The 23579-nt window shown below is 29.9% G+C and overlaps 7 protein-coding genes across 9 annotated transcripts; 3 read left to right on the forward strand and 4 right to left on the reverse strand.

Moving 5' to 3' along the window:
• On the forward strand, positions 1-6423 carry LOC111675457 (GRIP and coiled-coil domain-containing protein 2). 2 transcript variants are annotated; one of them, XM_023436223.2, is made up of 5 exons: positions 1-282; positions 363-459; positions 1947-5767; positions 5853-5970; positions 6045-6423. In XM_023436223.2, exons 1-5 carry the CDS (start codon positions 244-246, stop codon positions 6119-6121), a joined length of 4152 nt encoding a protein of 1383 aa, XP_023291991.2. In that variant the 5' UTR covers positions 1-243; the 3' UTR covers positions 6122-6423. The 2 variants fall into 2 exon arrangements, with proteins under 2 accessions (XP_023291991.2, XP_046804900.1); XM_046948944.1 differs by lacking the exon at positions 1-282 and having other exon boundaries at positions 1927-5767.
• A 1583-nt stretch (positions 6424-8006) lies between these two features.
• Positions 8007-10057, reverse strand: LOC111675440 (DDB1- and CUL4-associated factor 12 homolog). The gene is made up of 6 exons (XM_023436206.2): positions 9673-10057; positions 9447-9599; positions 8974-9375; positions 8677-8892; positions 8421-8609; positions 8007-8325 (listed from the first exon to the last, which is right to left on the reverse strand). The coding sequence occupies exons 1-6, from the start codon at positions 9937-9939 to the stop codon at positions 8176-8178; spliced, it is 1377 nt and encodes a 458-aa protein (XP_023291974.1). The 5' UTR covers positions 9940-10057; the 3' UTR covers positions 8007-8175.
• Positions 10058-11074: 1017 nt separating this feature from the next.
• LOC111675446 lies at positions 11075-12319 on the forward strand. Its single transcript, XM_023436211.2, has one exon. It carries the CDS (start codon positions 11168-11170, stop codon positions 12092-12094), a length of 927 nt encoding a protein of 308 aa, XP_023291979.2. The 5' UTR covers positions 11075-11167; the 3' UTR covers positions 12095-12319.
• LOC111675447 (structure-specific endonuclease subunit SLX1 homolog) lies at positions 12049-15291 on the reverse strand. The gene is made up of 3 exons (XM_023436212.2): positions 15167-15291; positions 12845-13306; positions 12049-12783 (listed from the first exon to the last, which is right to left on the reverse strand). The coding sequence occupies exons 2-3, from the start codon at positions 13301-13303 to the stop codon at positions 12277-12279; spliced, it is 966 nt and encodes a 321-aa protein (XP_023291980.2). The 5' UTR covers positions 13304-13306; positions 15167-15291; the 3' UTR covers positions 12049-12276.
• Positions 13601-15301, reverse strand: LOC111675450 (mediator of RNA polymerase II transcription subunit 31). 2 transcript variants are annotated; one of them, XM_023436215.2, is made up of 4 exons: positions 15167-15298; positions 14605-14949; positions 14237-14326; positions 13601-14139 (listed from the first exon to the last, which is right to left on the reverse strand). In XM_023436215.2, exons 2-4 carry the CDS (start codon positions 14630-14632, stop codon positions 13607-13609), a joined length of 651 nt encoding a protein of 216 aa, XP_023291983.1. In that variant the 5' UTR covers positions 14633-14949; positions 15167-15298; the 3' UTR covers positions 13601-13606. The 2 variants fall into 2 exon arrangements, with proteins under 2 accessions (XP_023291983.1, XP_023291984.1); XM_023436216.2 differs by lacking the exon at positions 14605-14949 and having other exon boundaries at positions 15167-15301.
• Positions 15302-15834: 533 nt separating this feature from the next.
• Positions 15835-17874, forward strand: LOC111675448 (general transcription factor IIF subunit 1). Its single transcript, XM_023436213.2, has 4 exons — positions 15835-15994; positions 16061-16971; positions 17033-17539; positions 17597-17874. Exons 1-4 carry the CDS (start codon positions 15971-15973, stop codon positions 17805-17807), a joined length of 1653 nt encoding a protein of 550 aa, XP_023291981.2. The 5' UTR covers positions 15835-15970; the 3' UTR covers positions 17808-17874.
• A 221-nt stretch (positions 17875-18095) lies between these two features.
• Positions 18096-19466, reverse strand: LOC111675451 (probable dimethyladenosine transferase). The gene is made up of 3 exons (XM_023436217.2): positions 19304-19466; positions 18526-19238; positions 18096-18464 (listed from the first exon to the last, which is right to left on the reverse strand). The coding sequence occupies exons 1-3, from the start codon at positions 19359-19361 to the stop codon at positions 18315-18317; spliced, it is 921 nt and encodes a 306-aa protein (XP_023291985.1). The 5' UTR covers positions 19362-19466; the 3' UTR covers positions 18096-18314.
• Between the last annotated feature and the right edge of the window lie 4113 nt (positions 19467-23579).

Raw genomic sequence — 23579 nt, forward strand, 5'->3', positions numbered from 1 at the left:
TCGACACAGGTGTCTAATTAGAAAAAGATGATAAGAGAGAAAAGAAAAAATTAGCAAAATATAAATAAAAGCATTTTTTTCATTAATTACGACATCAAAACAAAATAAATAAAAAAAATTACAATTACTTGAACAATAATTAACTGTATACTAAATAAGTTACAAGAAAATATCGCAAATAAAAGATAAAGAAGGAATAAGAGACTCGACAAGGCCGTTCTATTTTCATTAGAAAATTTATAAATGGATGAAGAAAAAATGGATACAACACCACAACAAGGGGTAACAGACTACAAACATTTTTCTCACATACAGTAAACAAATATATGAATACGTGTTATTTCCATTTAATTAACTTTTAGCCAAAAATGTCTTTGGAATCGTTGAGTAAAGAGGAAATTATACAAAAATATAAGGGACTCTTGGGAATAGCAAAAAAGGCAAAACAAGCAAAAGATGGTAAGTGGGAGGAGAAAATAACTTTTAGTGATTCAATTGCAAAAAAATGCGAAACTGATAGGAAAAAAGAAAGTTCTCATAAGAATTATGTATAGCTATGCATTTAATCAGATTCAATGTTAGTAGTAAATATGTTTAATGAAATTTACATAAATATTTTCTAATATAAGTTTACCAGATGTCGGAACATTAACTTTTTATACCCTGCACTACTTTAGTGAGGAGGGTATATTGTGCTTATAGTATTAACGCACAATAATATTGGTCCTATACCAAACTTTTCATTTTCTGAGTCGATTTAGCTATGACATCGTAATCAAACTACATATCGTAATTTTGAAGATAATTTAATGAAATTTGGTACATGATCTTCTATTCTCCCATTGACGAATCCTATTGAAAATGGTTTAGATCGGTCCATTGTTTCACCTTTTTAATCAGAGTTCAGGTCGCAATTTTAAAGATATTTCAATGAAATGTGGTCTTCTATGATATCTTCGACGAAGCCTATTAAAAATAGTTAACCACGGTCCATTATTTCACCGAGCCGAATAGGGCTTTTATATTTATAATTATGTTATGCAACAGGAGTAACAATTTTTACTCAAAAATGTATATTTGATCATGGTTTGGATTGATTTTCCCAGAGAGACTGCAATTGTCTTCCTAGACCAACCAGATTTTTAAGACACAACCAATCCAAATACTTCTTACGATGTTCACTAAAAAATTTATAAACAATAAAATAAACTTTATTAGCATTTAAAGAAGATAGTGACTTTTTTAAACACGACCTTCAGAAATTCTTTTTGAAGCACTTTAAAATTTTACCATAACCTAATGAAACCTAATCTGCCAGGAGCATCTACAGATGCCCTGCTAAATGCTAGAATAATAAAAAACCAAATTTACAAAATATGTTTGTAAAGTGCGTACAAACGAATGTTTTAGACAAATTTGATTTTATTTTTCTCCGGAATTGCTACTAGTGCCAAAAATATTACAATTTTATTTAATTATTTTGTAACGAAGATAGTATCAAACTATATCGTAATCTTATTTTCTTAAAACACTAGAAACACAAACGAATGTCTACCACTGAAGTTCCCAAAATATACTGAGTTTATCGATGGCTGTTCGTAAGCTGTACCAGGTACAAAAAAGGCCTTAAATGTGAAAAAGGTGGTATTATTTGAAAGGGGGTTTAAAGCCGCTTGTAACGGTCCAAAAATTGTGCATAATTTTATGTTTTATTAATGAAAAACATGTTGGTTATTTGGTATTTGTCAATTTTAAGTTTGATCCAGCTCACGAAGGGCCATCGTTAGGCTTAAAATATCTCAGGAATGATCATAGAACAAAACAATGTAAATTTTTTAGACGGGTAAAAAACACCTTTATGCTTTCCATACAGAGTGAATTGATCTAATGTACATAAATTCGTGAAAATTTAATAAATAAAAATAGCATTTTCAATTAATTTTCAGAAATCTCCGAGGAAAATCGTAAATTAAAGGAACAGTTGCAAGAACATGAAACACAAAAGGAGGCGGATAAAAAAGCTTTAATGACTATGAAAGAAATGCTGGAAGCATATACTGAAAACAAACTGCAACTAACAACACAAGTTGTCGAATTACAAAAACAGCGTAAATTAGATGCTGAAAATTTGGAAAAATTTTCAATTGAAAATGAAAGTTTAAAACGACAACTTCAACGTCTAACAGATGACAATGAATCTCTTTTGACTGATATAGAAAATATGGAAGCACAACTTAAACAAGTGAGTGGTTTTGGTAAAGAGCAAAAACAACATTTGGTTTCGCTGGAAAAAGAAATCGCACAATTGAAAGAAGCTGAAGTTAAAGCTCACGAAATACAGTTGAAAAATGATGAGCTTTGTCAGGAATTGCAAGAAATTAAAGAAAAGTATAAATTTATTAAGGATATCAATACAGAGCAAAGGCATAAATTTAATTCTCTAAAAGATCGCTTCATAGAGGTGCATAAAAAATTGAAAAAACTTAAAGAATGCAAACGTATACTTTTGGAAACACAACATGAGTATGCAGATTCTGTGTCGCAGTGGCAAAATGAAATTATTAGAGCTTCAAAACTTCTCTGCAAAGAGCTAAACGATTTAAGAGAAGAAAATCAAAAATTATTGCAAAAGCTAGGCGAAGAAAAGGAAAATGCTGCAGAGAAATTTATTTGTGTGGACAAGCTTAATGAGTTGTTGCAATTGTCCGAAAAGGCCAAACATGATTATCTTAATTTACAACATGAAAATGTAAAATTAAAAGAAAATTTAAGTATTAAAACTAAAGAGTCTTCACCGGTAAGTGTTGACAATTATGTGAAAAGACTTGATGAAATGTGGCATCTTAGTGAGAGTGCTTTAGGACAGTATCGAGCTATTAAAGCTGAAAATATTGCATTAAAAAATAATGCTAAATCCCAACTTGACCATCATCAATTGGATTCGAGTGAACAATTTGAGAAATGTTTTAAAATTGCTGTAAAGTTGGAAGAATTGCAAGTCTTGGCTCAAAAAGCCAGTAATGACTATCAACTTCAAACTACAGAATTGGAAAAGCTCAAAGAAGATTATCAACGACTTAAAAATAATTATGAAATTGCAGATGTGTCAGCAGAACAAAATGAAAAACAATTAAATACTAAAAAGTCATTGGAAGATTCTCAAAATGAGTACCAACAACTTTTAGAGAAAGTACAACAATTACAAAAAGAAAAACTTTCCCTTGAATATCAAACTCAAGAATTTGAGAATCTGAAAGCGGAGTTAATAAAAATACATGAAGAAAAACAAATGCAAGAATCGTTAATTAATTCTTTGCAGAAATCGCATATAGAGTGTCAAGTACTTACCGAGAAGCTTGAGGATTTACAACAACAACAGCTTAAAGATAAAAAATCTTTTGAAAATCTTTCACTTGAGTTCCAAAAAGTCTCCAAAGAAAAACAAACATTAAATGATAAGCTGGAGGAATTGCAGAAAACTTCTGTTGAAACGGAGGACATGTTTGCTGTAAAGGAACAACTGTTGGCAGCTCGACAATCATTGGAGGAATACCAACAAATGTATAAAAACAAAGAAACCGAGCATGGAGAGTTACTGGATGAAATGCGTGAGTTAAATGAAGCTCTTAAAGCAAGAGGAGATCTAATCTCAAGACAACAAGAAGAACATCAAGTTCTTAAAACTGAACTTAAAACCAATTCAGAAAGACTGGCAAACATACAACAAGAACTAGATAAAAAAGATGTTGAATTAAATGAGAAACAAAGTGAATTAGAAACAATTACAAAAGAAATTCAAAGTACTAAACAAAAATTGGAAACACTGGAACATAGCAGTTCATTGAATGAAGAAAAAGTTCGGGTACTCAGCATGGAGTTGGAAAATATAAAAACTAATAATGCTAACAACTCAAATGATTTAGACAATCAGAGTGATGTTCTGTCAACATCTACTATTTCCAGAGCTGATGAGCTGCAAAGACTTAAAGATGTAGAGGATTCATTTGAAGATAAATACAATAAACTGCGAGGTTTAGCTGCAAAATTAAAGAAGAAGTTACAAGAAGAGACAGTTGTGAAACAAAAACTTGAAAAGGAAATACAGGACTTTAAAACACGCGAAACTGAATTGAGCGTCCAGTTGAAAGAGCTCAAAGATAAAACCTATAATATGGATGAATTACAAAATCAAATAGCTGAAAAACAAAAACACATCGATTCTCTTAAAGCTGAAAATCAAAAATTAAAATCATCACGCAAACAAGCGAATGTTTTGAATTTGGAAATAGAGGCGGCAGAAAAATCTTTGACCGAAGTAACTAATAAACTTGCCAGCCGCTCTTTAGAGTTAGAAACTGCCCAAGAATCATTAAAAAGCAAAGATTCCACTATTATACAATTAAAAAAAGAAATTGATTTATTGGAATCTTCTAAAGCATCTGAAATTAAACACTCTCAAGAATTAAAACAGCAAATTGATCATCTACACAAGACACTCAGAGATGAAATGCATAGCAAACAACAAGCATATGATAAATCAAAGGTTCTGGAACAAGATGTAGAGAATCTAAAACTAGAACTAGAAAATGTTAAAATAGAATTGGCACAATCCACCAGCAATCAAGAAACTGCTTTAAAATCTTTAAACAACGAAAGGGAGCAACTGACATTACAACTTACCGCTACACAACAGGCTCTAACAGACTGTGAACAAAAACTTAAACAGGCTGAAAGAACGACCGATGATTTACGCGTGGAATATTTGGACTATAAGGTAAAGGCCCAGGCTGTTCTAAGGAAAAATCAAAATCGTGATTCATCCAAGGAAAGAGAACTCGAAGAGGAATTGGTTATGATGAGAGCTACAGAGACACGGCTGAATACCACCATACAAACATTAACTACTAAAATAGAAAGTTTAGAAAAACAAAAGGATCAACTGAACGATGATAACATGAGCTTACAAAAACGTTCCAATGAATTAATGACACTTATCGAGGATATACGTCAACAGAACGATGCCCTAAATCAGGAAATCCAACAACATATCCAGCAGCAACATGAAACTTTGAAACAACACCGGCAACAAATTGAATCAATGGATAATTGTCATAAAGAGCAAATACAATCATTAAATGCTTCACATCAACGTCAACTGGAACAATTGCGCAAAGAACTCTCACAGCACATACGTTTACCACCAACAATAGGGGCTACAAAATCCTCAAATCTACCTTCTCACCTACACATCGATCATCACTCCATCGATCAGGGTAAACTTGATTTTCTCCTCATGGAACGTGAAGATGCCGAAGGTTCTGAAGAAGCAGCCGAAACTTTAGCTAGTTTAGCAGCATCACGTAAAATTTCTAATGATTCTTCATCTGCCAAACGTTCCTTACACGATTTTATGCCTCTCGATGAATTGTTAAATACACCCTTAAATGCCATTAACAGTGAAACGTTAATCACAAATACCCAACAACAGCAACAACAACATCACTATATAATGGATAATACAATGAATGCAGAAAGAGATAACTCCGATTTCCTGCAATTAGAATTAAATTCCACAAAAGAACGTCTGCAGAAGCAAGAGAGCAGAGTACGTCATTTAACCGCTTTGTTGGCGGAAAATGAACAAGATCTTGCCAAGTTAACGCAAATGAATGATATGCTTAAGGAGGAGCTGCGCAGACAAGAACGTTCTGTGGAAAGAGAGCAGCATATGCATAATTCGGAATATGTTAAAAATGTAATAATGAAGGTACGTCTAAAGAATATACAGAGCTTTGTTCTAATACTTGCGAGATTTGTTATAAATGAACAATTTTTATTTTATATATTTTCAGTTTTTAACATTAAATAATGCAGATGAAAAAACTCGTTTAGTACCTGTTTTGAATACGATACTTAAATTAAATAGATCCGAAGCAGAAATGCTTAATTGTGTAGCTAAAGGGCAGAAAGGTAAAGTAATCAATAATTAATTTTTTGATTAAATATGAAAGTTTAATAAAAATGTATTTCTTCTTTATGAAAAGTGACTGAAACAACACAACGTACTGGTGGTTGGGGCAATTTCTTACCATGGGGTAATAATAGTAATAATAATAACTAGTATTATATATAAGTAAGAAAATACAAGTAAATGATGCCCTTTAAAAATGTAAATTCTTGTCACTAAAGTTTCCATAAGTCCATTTTATTTGTTTTAATTTATTACATAATTCCAAAATATTATAGTCTCTTTATAATATTTATAAATACCTACCTAATAGTAATTAAACAACAATAGAATTCCAATTTGTTTGTAATTATTTTCGGCTGAATTTTTTACTTTATATATAATTTAAATTTATATTATTATATATACGCTGTTTGTATATAGTTTATTGTATTATTTTATAACTTTTTCCAAATTTCTTCAAATATGTAGTTAATATTTACTATTTTTTGTTTGTATTATATGTACGAGTATCAAATATAATAAAAAAACTAATCAATAATAAAATAAGCTGTTTTTGTTTAATTAAAGTATGAAGTGTAATGTGTAATAATGTTTAATAAAAAATATATACAAATAAACTATTAGTTAAATATCTAAATGAAAACTAAATTACACTTATATAAAATCACAAATTTTAGTGGTTTTCCTGTACAAGTTGAAATTGTAATAATTTATCAATATTTTTTCACTAGTACAGGAATTTTGCAAATAAATTTCGTTATCATAGTATTTTAACATTTTCAGACTTAAAAACTATCTTATATAATTAAATAAAGTTTTAAATTAGAACTAATAGCGTATGTACCTAATTGTATTGAGATAAATTTGTGTGTAGTAATGAGTTTATATTTAAAAAGTTCACATCTATAATTCGATTTAGACATTATGTTACCACCATTCAAAGGAAGTTATGAAAAAGTAACTGAAATATTTTATAATGTTTTCTTTTTATTACACCCTTTATATTCGTAAAAATTGCGTGAGTAGTTCAGCAAAATCCATTTAAAAATACCACTTTTCTGATTTTTTATATATTTTACATTTTATCACTATAAATATAGATGACATTCATAGTCAATATTTACAAAGATCAAAAGGAAGATATTCTGACTCGTAACAGCTAAATCCTTTAGTGTTAGCCTAAGTAATTTATGAAAGGTGGTAAATATATGTAAATGTACGTATTTCCTTTTAATTTGAATGAAATTTTTTATAAATGTTTTATTTTTGCCTAATTTAATAAATTGTGAATTAAAAAGCGGATTTCTTTTATATTTATTTTAGGGGTATAACCTATTTTAATGCTCCTTTTCTGGATTTCAATACGAATTGAAATTTTCTTCAACTTTGATATTCTGTATTTTGATTCAACGTTCTGTCGTTAAACGTAACTACGATCGTAATTAGGGTAGCCAGATTACGATTCGCAATTACGTCATTGAGTACCTGAATACCCAAACGTAATCGAAATACTGTATAGAGGTAATAACAATGAATCAGTAACAACTGAAATGAATCACAGAAAAATGGTAAAACTTGAATCAACTTGCAGCTAGGATATATCTGAGGCTGTTAAAAAATTGATTTCAACAAACATTTAGACAGACAGACGTATCTAGCTTAATGTAAACAGTTATTAGAATATAAAGAATATGATTTTTTAAAAACCTCCCAGCAAAAACTTGTAATGAAAACTAATGAGTCAAAAAATCAGCTTTTTACTACTTATTCATGCATTTTTACTCATTATTTTAACACGGTAATGGTATTGGAGGCAAGTACTTACCACACTCACTTACAAACCAATACTTAAATAAGTACTTATAAATAAAGAGGTTAAAGTTAAATTTTCAAAAATTAAAAAAAATCTCAAAATTTTAAAAAATAAACTTTTGAAATCTAAAACATAGTCAACCTAAGACATTTTATCTTCAGAAGAATACCTCTTCTATATTAAACCCTATAATAAATGATACAGCAAAAAAACAAAAGACAGTTATACCCCTAATACAAATATATTTTTATATACAGTTTCATTATCATAGTTTCGTAATTGTTTTAAATAAATATTGCTAAAGTCTTACTTAATAATTAGTCAGTTTTAATTTCTCACATTTGTTTAATTTGTTTCTTCTTTTAATCGAAAAAGCTACGTAAAATTAACACTATTGCCAAACACCCGCATAATTTCCAACTAAAGTTGCTGGCAAAGGACCACCAGCGGCAAATAAACGCATACCAGTGCTATCATAACAATGTGTATAAATAGCCGGTACATATTTAACATTAAAGCCATCCATTTCATCTTCAGGATACTAGCAAGTTAGAATATTAAAGAATTTTTCAAATAAATTGCATAAAAAGCAAGTTATCAATGCTACTAATTAAAAAAAATAGAAAAAAAACTTACCACTATGCCTTTGCTGCACTTCAATGTTACCGTACGGGAAGCATTAACACTACTTTCCAAATATTTACCAGCACGTATATCGTAGAACAATAGCATACCCAGACCAGTGCCCACTGTCAAAAGATTACCCTCAAACGATGTGGCCCTAATGCCACAACCACTATAACGCGAGGTAATCTTTTTTATTGTCTGCAAATTAGTTTTAATTTTTTTTTGTTAAATATTGTACATAATTATATGTATGTATTTTGAATACCTGTAATGTTCTTGTATCCAATAGAATTGTATAAGAACGGCAACCTATAGCATAAAGACCATCGCTATGGTATGCTATACTAACATTATCTTGACAATTAGGCAGCTTACGTGATAGTTTTTGTTTAAAAGTTTCAGCATTGAAGACGTGTATGTAACCATTTAGGGATAAAGCAGCTATTTCACGAAATTCTTTATTGAAACAAAGTGAACGTATCTGTAAAGTATAATATAAATATTTTTGTGGGTAGTTGGCTAGAATGTTATCATTTAGCAGTAAAATATATTTAACCCTTACCCGTTGTGCCGTACGGCAATCTCGTACACACAATGGATTTATTGTGGCAAATGTGGGACATGATTCTTTGCCACCATCTGGAAATTCCATGTGATCTTCATTTATACGCCATAAAGCCATACGCGAATCCTTCGAACCTGACACCAAAAACTGATCGTCTAACCAACACATACCCATTATTAGATCGCGATGACCATTTTCTCCCACACAAACGGGATCCAAAGTTGGCAAACGATAAATAGCAACATCAGCAGAATTTCGAGCACCAGTTGCCATATAAGTACGACTTGGATTAATTTCAATTGCATGAAGTCCACCCTGTATCTCAGCATGATTAGCACGATTCGTTGATAAGGTAGGAATTGCATCCACTCGCCGCATATTAACATCATATACAAGAAGCTGATACAAATAAGATTTATTTTACTAAAATCGTAAAAAGATCTTAATTATCAAAAGAAGTTAACACAAACCTTATTGCATTTGGTACCAAAGATAACTTGACGATTACTTAGCCACTTGGAGCAAAAAACCTTATTAATATAACCCAAATTGATCTGGGTCTCCCGTAACATATCATGAGTCAAAACATAACGACTTGTTTGTTCAAAATTGAAATTACGTCTCTGAAAAAAGGATAGTAGGTACTAAGATGGCATACTTGCTAATATTAATGTTTTATTCCAGTTCCTCCCTTACCTCACTTAAACCATTCTCTCTACTTCTTATAAAGTCGAATATATTGTAGGAAGTATTCAATACTTCTTCTTGTTGTTGAGGTGTCTCTTCATCACTACCGGAATCTTCATAAGTTACAAAATCATCAGGTTTATCCGGCTTACGTCTACGTTCTGCTCTCAAAGCTCTTGCCTTAGCTCTACGTTCATTCAGACGAGAATTTACATGACATGAAGGATATGTGCCTACGACACTATTTCGTATGGTCTGTACCATGCCATTGAACATCTTTTATTCGTTTTTTAATAACTTTATTAATTTTCAACTTTGATATTACAACTTTTTTATTATTATGGCTACAAAACAATTTTACAGAAAATTCATTTTTTGTTAAGAAATTGCCAGATCCCTGCGTCGACAAATATAAACTGTGGCTGCTGAAATTGAAAATGTCGACGGCGGCTTAAAATCGAAATTTAGTCGGCTAAGTTTTCAACTAAGTTTTTAATATTTTTAAATTGGGATTGTCTACAAGATTTGGAAACTTTTATATTTGTGAATAGTATTATATAGTTATTCAAGTTATTTTCAAGAGATTTTTATATACCATTCACCTTAATTAAGGATGCTGAAGATGTTGATGTACCAAAAAATCTTATCTGATAATTGTTAATTTACTGCGGTCTACAAATGTTTAATTTCATGTTTCTAGGTTCAATATTATTAAAATACAAAAAAGGCCAAAACAAAAACCCAAAAAATAGAGCTCACCTAATATAAGTTTTAAAATTAATTTGTTATTTTTTTCATTTCGTTATATATTTTCGTTAAATTTTGTAATCATTGGTCCATAATTGAAACTACCCCATATAAGGTGTTCTTTATTTTTTATTCCGTAATAAAAAACTAATATGGCCAAAATAATATTACATAGTAATTTAATTAACACATGTGTAAATACTAAGTTTAAATATACAATAAATCTCATGTTATAAAAAATATGAAATATTAAATCACAAATCTAAAACGCTCATTACTATCTCAAAAAGGAAAGTATGAAATTCGGCATGAATAAGTTTTCTGCAAGCCAAAATTTCTCTAACAAATTCTATGTAGTTCGGCCCGTAAGTGACCCCATAAACAACATCTCTACAAACATAAATCGTTTTACAAAAGAAGAAAACTTTAAAGATGCAGATCTTGCAGTTATCTGGGGTCTTCGAATTAATTAATTTTGCTTCCTATAAGGATACAGAATATATATTCTTTATCTGTTCAGAAAATTATTTTGTAGAAATACAAACGGAATGACAATCTTATATTTATACCGTTCTCACCACGTATGTGTTTGTAAATAATGTGGGATTAAGCAAAAATATAATATGGCATCACTATTAAAAAACACAAGCATAAATTACACTCATTGTAAAATGGTATCCTATCAATTGCAACAACGTTTGATTTTCTGCAACAATTTTTTTGTTTATATTTTTTAAAGCATTAATTTAAACACAAAATGACTTTGCGTGCCTGTATCTATAAAAATTGTGAAAATTATATCAATTTAAGAGATCGTTCCATTAACAAAGATATTAAACTATTTAGTTTCCCTAAAAATCCCGAAAGGCGCCAAAAATGGATGGAGTTGGGAAAGGTGCCTCCAAATCAACCAGCCTCAATGTACTATTTTTGTTCTGACCATTTCGATAAGAAATACTTTGCTATTAATAATGTTCGGACAGTATTGGTGGGAGACGCAGTGCCATTCCCATATGTAGAACCCGAAGAAGATGAAACTTTGGAAGACAGTGGAAGTAATCTGGACTACTTTTTATATGAATTGAAAAAGGAAGATGGTGATAACACCGAAAAGCAACAAGATGAACAAGATTTACAGGTGGAATCAACAACTATGTTAAATGAGCTTCAAGAAAGCTTACATGATGAACATTTTTCCATTAATTTGGAAGATGAGACCGATGAATGTATAGTATATACAGACGAAGAAAAGGATACACAGCAAATTGTTCTAGGCAATAACCGCAAAAGAAAGTTGTACAATACAATACTTCAAGCTCAAGCATCTTCTTCGAATGCAAAACTTATCAAAACTTCCATATTAGAAAAACCCTTAAGAAAATCACCTGAGAAACAACTTTTTGTAAAATCTCCCCAATCAAGTACGGCCGGTAAAAGTGCCTCAACTAATCAAATACAAGAATCTGCAAAAGTTGTTAGTGAGGAAACTTCTAAAGAGGAAATAGATGTAAATGATTTGATTGATGTAGAACATGTCACAACGTTTATATTCAAGGGCGAAGAATACGTCCAAATGCCCAAAGAGCATTATATTAATGAAAAACAGGACTTAATTAAAAAAATAAGGAAAATGGAGAGTACAATAAGAACCATCAAGGAACATTTAAATTTATTAGAATTTTAAGGTAGAAAGTATAAAATATTTTGCAAAATATGTGAAACCTTAAACCATATTTTACTAAAAATAAAAATATATTATATATTTTCTGAAATACAATACAAATTTAATATAATATACGTATTTAAGCATTTACAAATAAGTTAAAGTATTTAATATGTTGTAAGAAAAAGTTTGGTTGATTATTTTTAATGACTCAGTTCATAAATATCCAAAGATTCTAAAGCTTCATCCATATTGTTTTGATTTTGAGTAAAACTTATATTACATCCCAAATTTTTTAGTTCATCTTCATCGCTGTCTTCTTCATCACTGTCGCGATCATCCTCATCTTCATCATCTTCTTCGGTTAATATGCCTTGCATTTTACGTTTCCTCTGCAATAGTTCAATCCACAACAAGGGTGTTTCGCATAAAGGACATTCGCCTGCTATGGGTATGTAATGTCCTCTTTGAGAGGGATCCGAAGACAGCATGTGATTAGCTAAACATATTATGTGACAAGTCAGTTTACATAGGTTATTAAGGCAACCAATACGCGACTGTTCAACATTTTGTATTTTTTGCATGCAAAGATGACATTCTGGTGCCCAAATGGCACGAGGTAATATATTTTGTTGTTTCTTTTTCTGAGATTTTTCTAGTGCCACAGAACCACTAACAATTTTCATATGCTTTGGTGGAGCAAATAAGATCTTTAATAAAAAAGATATGTATTTCAAAAGGTGCTTTCGTTAAATTAAATTTAAAACTCACATCAAATTCACATTCATAATCATTTTCTAGCCAACGTATCACTAAAGGTAATCTTTGCCAAGGACCCACATTCAACATGCGACTTAATATGCGAAAGTTATATTGAAAATAGCTTTCTTTTGGCAATTTTCTCTTCAACTCGGGATAGTTCTTGAGGCGTGAGGACAATGTCGGCTGCTGCCAAGCCCATTCAAATTGTAGTGCTGCTATGTTGTTGGGGAAACCGTGCACTATCATAACCATCTTCCAAGGGCCTTTATTACTGGTTTTCTTCGCCCCTCCAAAATCCTTACCTCTATTATGTTGTTTTATTCTACGTGTTGGATTAACAGTAAAACCTATGTAGCATTTCCCATTATAACGCTTATCGGGATTTTGACTGCATAAAAGATAAACACCATAGAATCGAGATTTTATTTGCTCGACTGATACTGATTTTGTTAATTGAGACTTGGACATTTTCTGTAATAAAAATAATTATTATATGATAGTTGCTAAAATTTTCACCTATAACTCAACCAATCTTTTGAACTTTTTTTTTTGTTTAATACATAGAAAGACAATTTTTTATTTTAATTATTATTTAGAAAATCTATATTTAAATAAATAATTCTAATTTTATTTTTACAAACATTATTAAAAATTTAAATTAAACCTAGACATTACAATTTGTTTTTATAAACTAATTATTACATTAATTATAAGTTGATTAAATGCTAATTACTTTAACTTTTCTCTCCATTTATCAACAAATAAATTCCATTACATTTTTTGCATTAAAGGAGCACCTCCAGCATTACTTTGATTAACATTCGCCGCTGAATTGCCATTCAGCTGTTGGGTCTGTTGTTGGCCAGCAAGTTGAGTTTGTTGTTGAGTATTGCCTGTGTTGACCATTGAACCATTTTGCATATTACAGGCTGCAATATTTGTTTGTCCCTGTTGCTGCTGTTGTGGTTGCTGAGCTCCCATTTGAGGTTGTTGCGCCTCAGCCATGTTATCCGAATTTGGCGCGGCATTAAGTTGATTTTGAGTATTACCATTAACGGAGTTAAACATTTTAATACGTTTCCTTGTATAATGTTGCCACTGTAGAATGGCCTGATCATCGATGAACTTACAGCACTGTGAATTGACAATTTCCCGACGAAAATGTTCATATTGCAACAAGTCGAGGAAATACAGGCACATGGGATACATTAAATATTTGGCATATTCAGGCTCTTTCCAATATTGCAAATATTTGAGATAATTAATAAAAGCTTGGTCTTTAAAATAGCCACGTTGAGCAAGGACTAGAAGGACAAAAGGAAAATATAGCATTAAAATATGTACATATGTATGAATTTCCATAAACGGTTTAGAATTTATGTTTTCGTTTGAGATACTTACAATTCAAATAATTTGGATTGGCCAAACATTGAACAAATTCTAATTCAACTTGGAAACGTAATTTCTGTTGCTCCTCGGATTCTATGGCAGCTAGACATTATAAACAAAACAAAAAGCAACATTTTAATATAATTTAAATAAAAAAAAGTTATTTGTCAATGATGAATGATTTGTTTTAATAAAGAAAAAGCAAAAATTAATGGGTACAAAAAAGCGGGCCAAAATTTTGATCATAAAAATTTTGTTTTCTTTTAAGCTGAACTACTTTAAACTACAACAATAAAAATAAAACATATTTTTTCATTTAATTATTTTCTAAGCAATACGTAGTTAATGTATGTAGTATATTAGTGTTAAATTATACTTACTCTTACCCTTTCCATACATTTTGGCCATATTGCATGGAAGGGTTTGCTTGCGCGCTTTCAGTTTGCTTGTTGTTGTTATTGTAAATGCTCACTGACTGGGCTTATAATAAAATGGTGTTGTTTTATTTTTTTATTTCAATTTATATATTTTTCCTGATTTTTTGAAATTCTAATGAGCTTTGTGTAATAGAGGATTGGATTGTATGTTGTCCTTGTTTTTTGAGGGGGTGTTTGATTTACTTTGAATATATTTGGTTTCTTTTTGGCAAACTACTGCTTTATAATTTCTATGATTTTTTTTTTGTTATTTTTTGTTTGTCTTATTTTACACTTGTAACACAAAAACTAAAAATATAAAAAATAAAGTTTTTAACAAAAATACACAATATTTACATGAACAAAAAACTCATAAAAATGTAATAATAATGAGCTTGATGACTTTTGTCGTGAGGATAGAAATGGCTATAGCGGCAGCATATTTTTTTATGCATAAATTGGTTGGTTATGGGCAAAAAACGTAAATAAATGTTTGAGAAATTGTAGCTTCAAATTATATACAAACCGTAAGAATTCATTAGAGTATTGTTTAAAGATTTTTCTATTTAGTTTTCTCTAATTTTCTATTAAAAAACCATCAGATACTGCAGAAAATTAATCCATCCAGTCTACTAATGTGAAATAGCTAAGAGAAACTGTCATACGGTGAATTTTAAAAGGTGACAATAGGCGTTATTGAATTATTTTTTCTATATGGAAATTGACAGCATGTTTTGTACCAAATGTTTGTTTATATATATAGAATTTGGCAGTTTTCATACCAAACAAAAACAATCAGATGTTGAAGTGTGGCTATTGCGTATAAACACTTTGAGCTGTCAAGTAGTTCATTAATGATATTGCCACACTGTTTAAATGTGCAGTGTTGGTAAGTCTTTAGCCTATTAAACACTAAATGTAAATATTTTAATATAAAAACGCTTATGAAACCGTTAATTGTTGATTTTTTGTTAAACGTTTCTATGTAATTATCGAAATTTAATTAATTTATGATTTAATACTTAACACCATTAATTAAGTTCTGATATTCATAAACAATTAATAAACCCATATTAACTATTGTGTTGTTTTTTGTATCAACCTAAAATTAACATTTAAAAACGAAACATTGACTACAAGTCGCTGCATTCGTCAACACAAATCATAATGGCATTTTCGGCACCATTATCCTAAAAGTCTGGCAACGATTACTTTGTAATTGCATTCGAAAGCCAAAATAAATTGTATTTTCATCAGTGTGTCGTTCCGTGAAATATTAGTTTCTTTTCTAGCCATATATTTAGAAAAAACACCAACAAGTAAAAATAAAATGTCTTCCGGCTCTAAAACTGCTGTAAGTAGTAAAATGCATATCAATTAGTTTTTTAAGCCATAACTTAATTCGTTCAAATGTTGTTAGCCTTCAACAAGTGCCGGGACTTCGTCAAATGCCAACGCACAAGCATCATCAGCACCAACTCCTCCAGCCAATGTTCAGGAATTCAATATACGTGTACCGAAAAACTTACGAAAAAAACATCATGTTATGCGTTTCAATGCCACCTTAAATGTAGATTTCGCTCAATGGCGTAATGTTAAGTTGGAACGTGAAAATAATATGAAAGAGTTCAAGGGTGCCGAAGAAGACATGCCTAAATTTGGCGCTGGTTCCGAGTACAATCGTGATCTACGTGAGGAAGTGCGACGAAAAAAGTTCGGTATAATAGCCAAGAAATATAGGCCGGAAGCTCAACCTTGGATCCTGAAGGTGGGTGGGAAAAGTGGCAAAAAGTTCAAGGGTATACGAGAAGGTGGTGTTAGTGAAAATGCTGCATTTTATGTATTCACTCACGCGCCCGATGGCGCTATCGAGGCATATCCACTGAATGAATGGTATAATTTCCAACCTATACAACGTTACAAGTCTCTGTCGGCCGAGGAAGCTGAACAGGAATTTGGTCGACGCAAAAAGGTAATGAACTATTTCACACTTATGTTGCGTAAACGTCTAAAGGGTGACGAGGAAGAGGAAAAAGATCCCGAAGAGGTTAAAGTTAAGGGTGCTGGTAAAAAACCCAAAGAACTTAAAATTAGTGAAATGGATGAGTGGATTGATTCGGAGGAAGAATCCGATTCGGATAGCGATGGGGAGGAGAAAAAGAAAAAAGAGGAAGACAGTGACGATGATGGCAAGGGCAAAAAGGGTAAAAAAGGCAAAGCTGCAGAAAAGAAGAAAAAGAAACGTGATGTAGACGATGAGGCTTTTGAAGAATCAGATGATGGTGATGAAGAAGGTCGTGAAATGGACTACGATACTGAATCTAGTGAAGAGTAAGTGAAGTAATGAATAATTTAGTTATGTATCTAATTGTATGTTTAATTTTTTTTGTAGTGAACCTGATCCAGAGGCAAAATTAGACAAAGACATGAAATCAGTGGCTGAAGAAGATGCTTTGCGTAAGCTGTTAACTTCAGATGAAGAAGATGAGGAAGAAAATAAATCCGATGAGTCCGATAAAGATGATGAGGAGAAGAAAAAGAAAGATAAAAACAAAGACGAAAACAAAGATAAAAAGAAAACTAATAAAAATAAGGCCAAAGATGAAAAGAAAGATTCCTCTAGTGACTTTAGTTCTGATAGCAGTGACTCCGAAGACGATAATAAAATCAAGAAAAAAGACAATTCTAAGCCCATGAGCAATCAAAATTCTCGCTCTGCCACTCCCACATTTAACAATGATGCCAACAAACGTAAAATGAATAGCATGCCTAGTGATCTTACCGCTTCGGAAAATAGTAATAGTCCGGTTAGTACACCAGCTAAAAGGCCTAAAGCAGAAATGTCTACACCATCACTGCCATCAACATTTGCTGGTGTTGTTTCATCTAATAGCAAAGAGTAAGAGATTTTTTATTTGTTTCTTTATGAATAGTACTAATATTTTATACTTTTCAGTGATTATGGCATAACTGAGGAGGCGGTACGTCGCTATCTTATGCGTAAACCTATGACGGCAACTGAATTGTTGACAAAATTCAAAAATAAGAAAACTGGTGTATCTAGTGATCGTTTGGTCGAGACCATGACACAAATATTAAAGAAAATCAATCCTGTTAAACAGACCATTCAGGGTAAAATGTATTTAAGCATTAAGGTTAACAAATAGTTCTGTATATACATACATATTTAACGGCAATTAAAACAAATCAAATACATATATATTTACTTACATAGGTTTTTAGTTAATGTTGTGTTTTTTTTTTGTATTAGACTATGTAAAAATAAATAAAAAAACTAATTAAAGTATTTGAAAAAATGCTCAAAGAATTGTTTTCAACGTTGAAGAAATAAAAAGTAAAGATGATTGCTTATTAAGTCTTTTAAACACAATAAATGCTTGTTTTTATTTCAAAATGTTCGCTGGGTACCTTTAGTAACTAAAAACAAGTTTTAATTATATTTGTATATAAACGACTTTATTAAATATCAAATATAACTTAAATACACTTTATGCAAAATACAATTTCTATGTATTCTTAATTTAATTATTTTCAATCATGAATTTTTTTAAATATTAAAACGCAAACGATGAAAATCTGAAACATTTTTTCCAAATAACTCTTAACTAAATTCAGACTTAAAAATATTTACAAAGTTTGTAATTTACAAACATTTAATTGAAATGAATACCCTCTGAATTGAAGGCCAATAGAAGCCGCATAAAATCATCTAAATCCATAGAACGGGCACGAGAATTATCCATATTTAAAGAGGTTAAAATACCTATAACTTTATCTTGCATAGAAAAGTTCTCCTCTAATGGCTGTGTGGAAAACAAAATTAATTTATTAACAATGATTAATGAGACAAAACAGTAAACGTACCATATTCCTTAAAGATAAATGTAATTTATAGTTCTTTTCCAACATTTCCATGACCGAATTAGTTTTGAAGGCAGCTGCTAGAGTTTTATTTTTGCGCAAAAATGCAATACGTGTCAAACCATCCCATTCGGTAAAGTTAACTGGTGGCGGGGGATTTTTGGGTTCCAAACGTACCACACTCGACTCTACCTTTGGTGGAGGTTTAAAATTATTTTTACCCACTTTCATTAGCATATCAACACGAGCTAAAAGTTGGGTATTTATACTCAAACGACAGTAGAGTTTATCGCCCGGCTTGGCTACTAGACGTTGGGCAAATTCACGCTGAAACATAAGGACGGCACAACGAAAGAGAGGTCGATGCAGCAAAAGCTTGAAAATCAAAGGGGAACTAATTTGATAGGGCACATTGGCAATGCATAAATCAAAGAAAGGTAGCTCTGCTTTAAGGAAATCACCAATTAGCATTTGTAGCTTAGGTTGTAAGGGTGTACCTTGTACACGTTTTTGTAATTCAGCCGCTAAGCGTGTATCAATTTCACAAGCCACCACTTTTTTACATTTTTCCAACATGCGTACGGTCATGTTACCGGTACCAGGACCAATTTCCAATACCACATCTGTGGGACGCAAAGCAGCTTTTTCCAACATGCTGGTAATAACTAAAGGATTTTTCAAGATATGCTGACCAAAATCCTTATTAAAAACAATGCCTAAAGGCGGACAGATAATTTATTGTAAAATAATTGCATTTTTTATGTTTTTCTTAACAAATTACCTTGTTTTTGTACTTCATTGTGTATGCGTGACTTTTTTTCCGTGCGTTCTTTGGGCATTTTGACAGGATAATTCTATTTTAATTAGGAAAAATTATAGTTTAAAAAAATAAAATAAATTGCTAAACAACATGTGCTTCAACTTTACAATTTTTTCAATGGTTTATTTACGTTTCAATAACAAATGGTTGGCAAAGCGATGTCAATAATAGAACAGCTGTATAAGCAGTGCACTTTAAACTGTTCGACATGTTGAGAAGTACTGCTACGTTATTTTGAAATTAAAGGAAAACAATTTTTATTTTCTATAAATGTAAATTTTTTAATGATTATAGCCAAGGTTATTGGAATAAAGACATTGAAAATAATTTAAAAGAAATTTTAAAGTTTATTTAAAAGAAAAGATGCCTAAACAATCTTCAAACAGATGACCGAACACAAAATAAATACTTGGTAATATGGCAAAATTGGGTAAATAACAGCGTATTTTGCAAAAAGGTTTTTAAATTTTTTGTCAGCAAAATGTTATATCAAAATTGTTAGATTTTAGAGAATTTAAATGTTCTAAACCATTCTATCCATAAATAAATTTAAACAACATCCTAAATATCTAGGGTTTCATGTTATTGTTTAATAAAATCATTTAGTTTATTTTTAGGTCAATTTTTGTTTATTAATAATTAATTTTTATAATTATATTTATTTTCTCTTTGTTTTGTTTCATTTATTTTATTTAATAAGGTACTCCAAATAAGGATTATGTTTGTTTAAATAATACATTTAAAATAAAATTAAAAAAAAAAATGAATTCATGTTCTTTTTTTATATTTTGCCCAAAAAATTATAAGCAATTTTTTCTTAAATTCTGTTTCTTGTAAATTACAGTTTTGTTGTTGAAATTATATGTAAAAAATTAACATATATTTGTTAAAATAAAAACATAATGTACACCCTTAATTAATATTAATTTTAATTTTTTTAATTGTTTTTTTTTTTAAGAAAAAATATATAAGGTGTTTTAAAACATATCTTTATATTAATTTTTTTTTTAAATATTTACAAAATTCTTGAACAAAATTTGTACATTTTACTATTTAATTTTGCTGAACTTTTTTGCTGAATGTTAAATGTTTTTTTGAATAGAACATTTTAAAAACCGTATTGTAATCAAATATAATTTCATGTCCAATTCACAATCGGTGTTGTACGGTTGTATCGTAGTATGTCGTAATTTTTTTATTATTGATTTGAATTTTTTTAATGACTTACATCTTAGAAAACGCTACGGAAATGTTGTGCAATTTCAATAACTTGTTAAAAAAATTTGCGATCATTTAAAATTAGAATTGAAATTTAATATGATGTCCAATGACAATTTACAAAAAATTTGCAACAAAGTTGTCTTTATTTTCTATTCTGCATATAAATTAGAAACGAAATTTTCTATCATGTCCAATGACAATTTACAAAAATATAGCTATGATCACAGAATACACTCAATTGAAAAACATTAAAACGAAATCCTCTTGTTTTTCTTTAAATTCCGATTTTTTGTTGCGTATCTGAATGCAGAAAAGTAATCGAAATGCAGAATAGAGGGCATTTATAAAAAAGGTGATTCGTGCTGTTATAACGCTTCAAATATGGTGAAAAATGGAGTGTTTTCTGCAAAAGAATCCATGACGTACATAGCTAGAGAAGATATAGATAACATTCTGGGTTTAATACGGGGAGTAGAAATGTTATTCTTTATATTTTCAACGTTATACATGTTGGGTATGAAGAACACTCTCGGACGACTGTGTCATTTTTAAACGATTTCAAAATCGGAACGACAAAAATTCTACTGTGTTCAATTAAAGATATAACTTATTAGGGGCATTGCTTAAAAAAATAATATCGTTAGATTTTTATCCTTGGACTTTCCAAACATCCGCTTTATTCGAAAGTTTATCGCAACATGTTAATGATAATGGAAGCATTTATTAATTTATAAAGGTCAGGCAAATAAGAGATGTCGAATCAGATTCATGGTTAAATCATTCTTTAAAAATCTTCATATGAAATTAGAAACAATCTAAAAAAAACTTCAACACTAAAGTATAACAAACATGTTTCCTTTTTAATCAAATTTTATGTTTCTGATTTATTGAATTTTTTTAAAAGAGTTTTAATTGGTAAAATGTCACCTTTTCAACATTTTGTCCAAATAATTTTGTAAATATTTTTTTCTTGCATTTCATAAATTATCTTTAAAAATTTGTGTTTTTTGAGTTCCAGTTTCAAGAAATCTGTTGAGTGTTGTTTGTTAAACGTTTTTCTTTCTGTTTCTGTTTTTTTAATATTATTTATTATTTTCATAGTTTATTTTTTATAATGACAATTTTATTGAAATTTGTGTGAAAATTGTTTCTATGTTATCAATGGTGGTCTATGTAATTGTAATGTCATGTCATTATTATTATAAATTTTTATATATTTTTAACAACCAATTATTATTAATATTCTTTTTTACTACATTTTTTGTTTAGTTTTTATTTTTTGCAAGCAATTATTTTTTTCTAACGGTTCTTTGTGAGTGTGTGTCTGAGTGTATGTATGTATGTATGTATGTATGTATGTATGTATGTATGTATGTATGTATGTATGTATGTATGTGTGTATAATTTAAAATTTTCGAATTATCTTTACACTTTTTTAATAGTTATCTAGATCAATTGTTTTTCTTGTAATATAAACTTGCAAAATGTTTTTTATGTAAAAGAAGAGAAGTGATGTTTACTTTTCAAAATTATTTTGAAATAAATTGGTTTGCTTCTTTGTAATGTTGGGATGAATTTTAGTTTAAAATTTTAGTTTAAAATGTTAAGTAAATATGCCATTTTAGGAAATTGAATTTCGCAGACACATGTCTGCATAGCGAAAACTCTAAAAATATTTCATTCATTTGATCATAAGTTACATATTTTTACTTGTATGGACTCCATACATGGGAATTTTTCATTAAGCATTAAAATTTCCATACCATTTATAGAAAAAATTGTAATGAAAATATTTTAAGTACCATTTAATGAAATTATATTTTTTTCATTATAATTTTTTTTGATAATGGTAATGAATTTGATAATGAATTTTCAAAAAGGAATTTAATTAGTATTTATAATTGTCGAAAAATATATTAAGGAAAATTTTTCGAAGATTCGATGTTTGAAAGCTTTTAAAACCAGTTCCCGTAGCCCAAATTTTGCAGTCATAAGTACATCTGATGACAATACAATAATATGTTCGAATATTCAAAATTAAGTTCGAAATTTCGAAGTTATTTTCGAATTTTTTTATGTTTTAAATTAATCTCTGTGTCATAAAACAAAAAAAAAAATCGAAAATTCGAACTCGTGTTCGAAAAAGTTTTAAAGCTGTTAAAACTAGTTTTTCTAATCCAAATGTGCTGAAATTTGCCATACATGATTTCACCTAATGACAATACATTATAATGTTCGGATATTCGAAATTAATTTCGAAATTCGAACTAAAGTTCGAACATTTTTAAAATCCATTGAATAATGGTAATGAAAATTTATTTTTAAATAATTACTAATAAAATCGTTTCATTAAAAACCATTACCATTAGTCAAAATAATGCTAATGAAAAAAAAAATAATTATAATTTTTTTTTTCAATTTAATGTTAATGAAATCGTCAATTAATTAATCGATATAATTAACTACTCCCATGTATGGTATGGAGCCATTAATTGCAAAGTTACGCATGCTTTTAGAAATATATGTTGATGACCTAGTCGTAGCTTATATAAACAAAACTTGTTCTTGAACTACCCAATAGCAAATTTGAAATCAATAGTTTAGGTGAAATATCACTAATTTAAAGTACGCCAAAAGCAATATATTGAGAATATGCTTGTAAAGTTTGGTTTACAAGATACAAAATCATCAAAATACCCACTTGAACATGAAAAACTGATTCCAAACTTATTTTACGTAATGATGGATATCAAAGATTACTGGGGTCGTTATTATATATTGCAGTCAATACTCGTCCTGATATTTGTGCTAGTGTGGCTATCCTCCCAAGAAAGAAGTGTAATCTAAACCAAGGAGATTGGAATGAACTCAAACGCGCTGCCAAATAAATGGCCAACTGGGCAGAACGTAGAATCGACAGAAAATCGATATATATTTTTTTTTTTTGGTAAATAATAGTTTCATTATCAACAACGGAAGCAGAGTTTATTGCATTGTCCGAAGCTGTCTGGATTAG

Source organism: Lucilia cuprina, chromosome 4 (assembly GCF_022045245.1).
Source record: "Lucilia cuprina isolate Lc7/37 chromosome 4, ASM2204524v1, whole genome shotgun sequence".
NCBI classification, from domain to species: domain Eukaryota; kingdom Metazoa; phylum Arthropoda; class Insecta; order Diptera; family Calliphoridae; genus Lucilia; species Lucilia cuprina.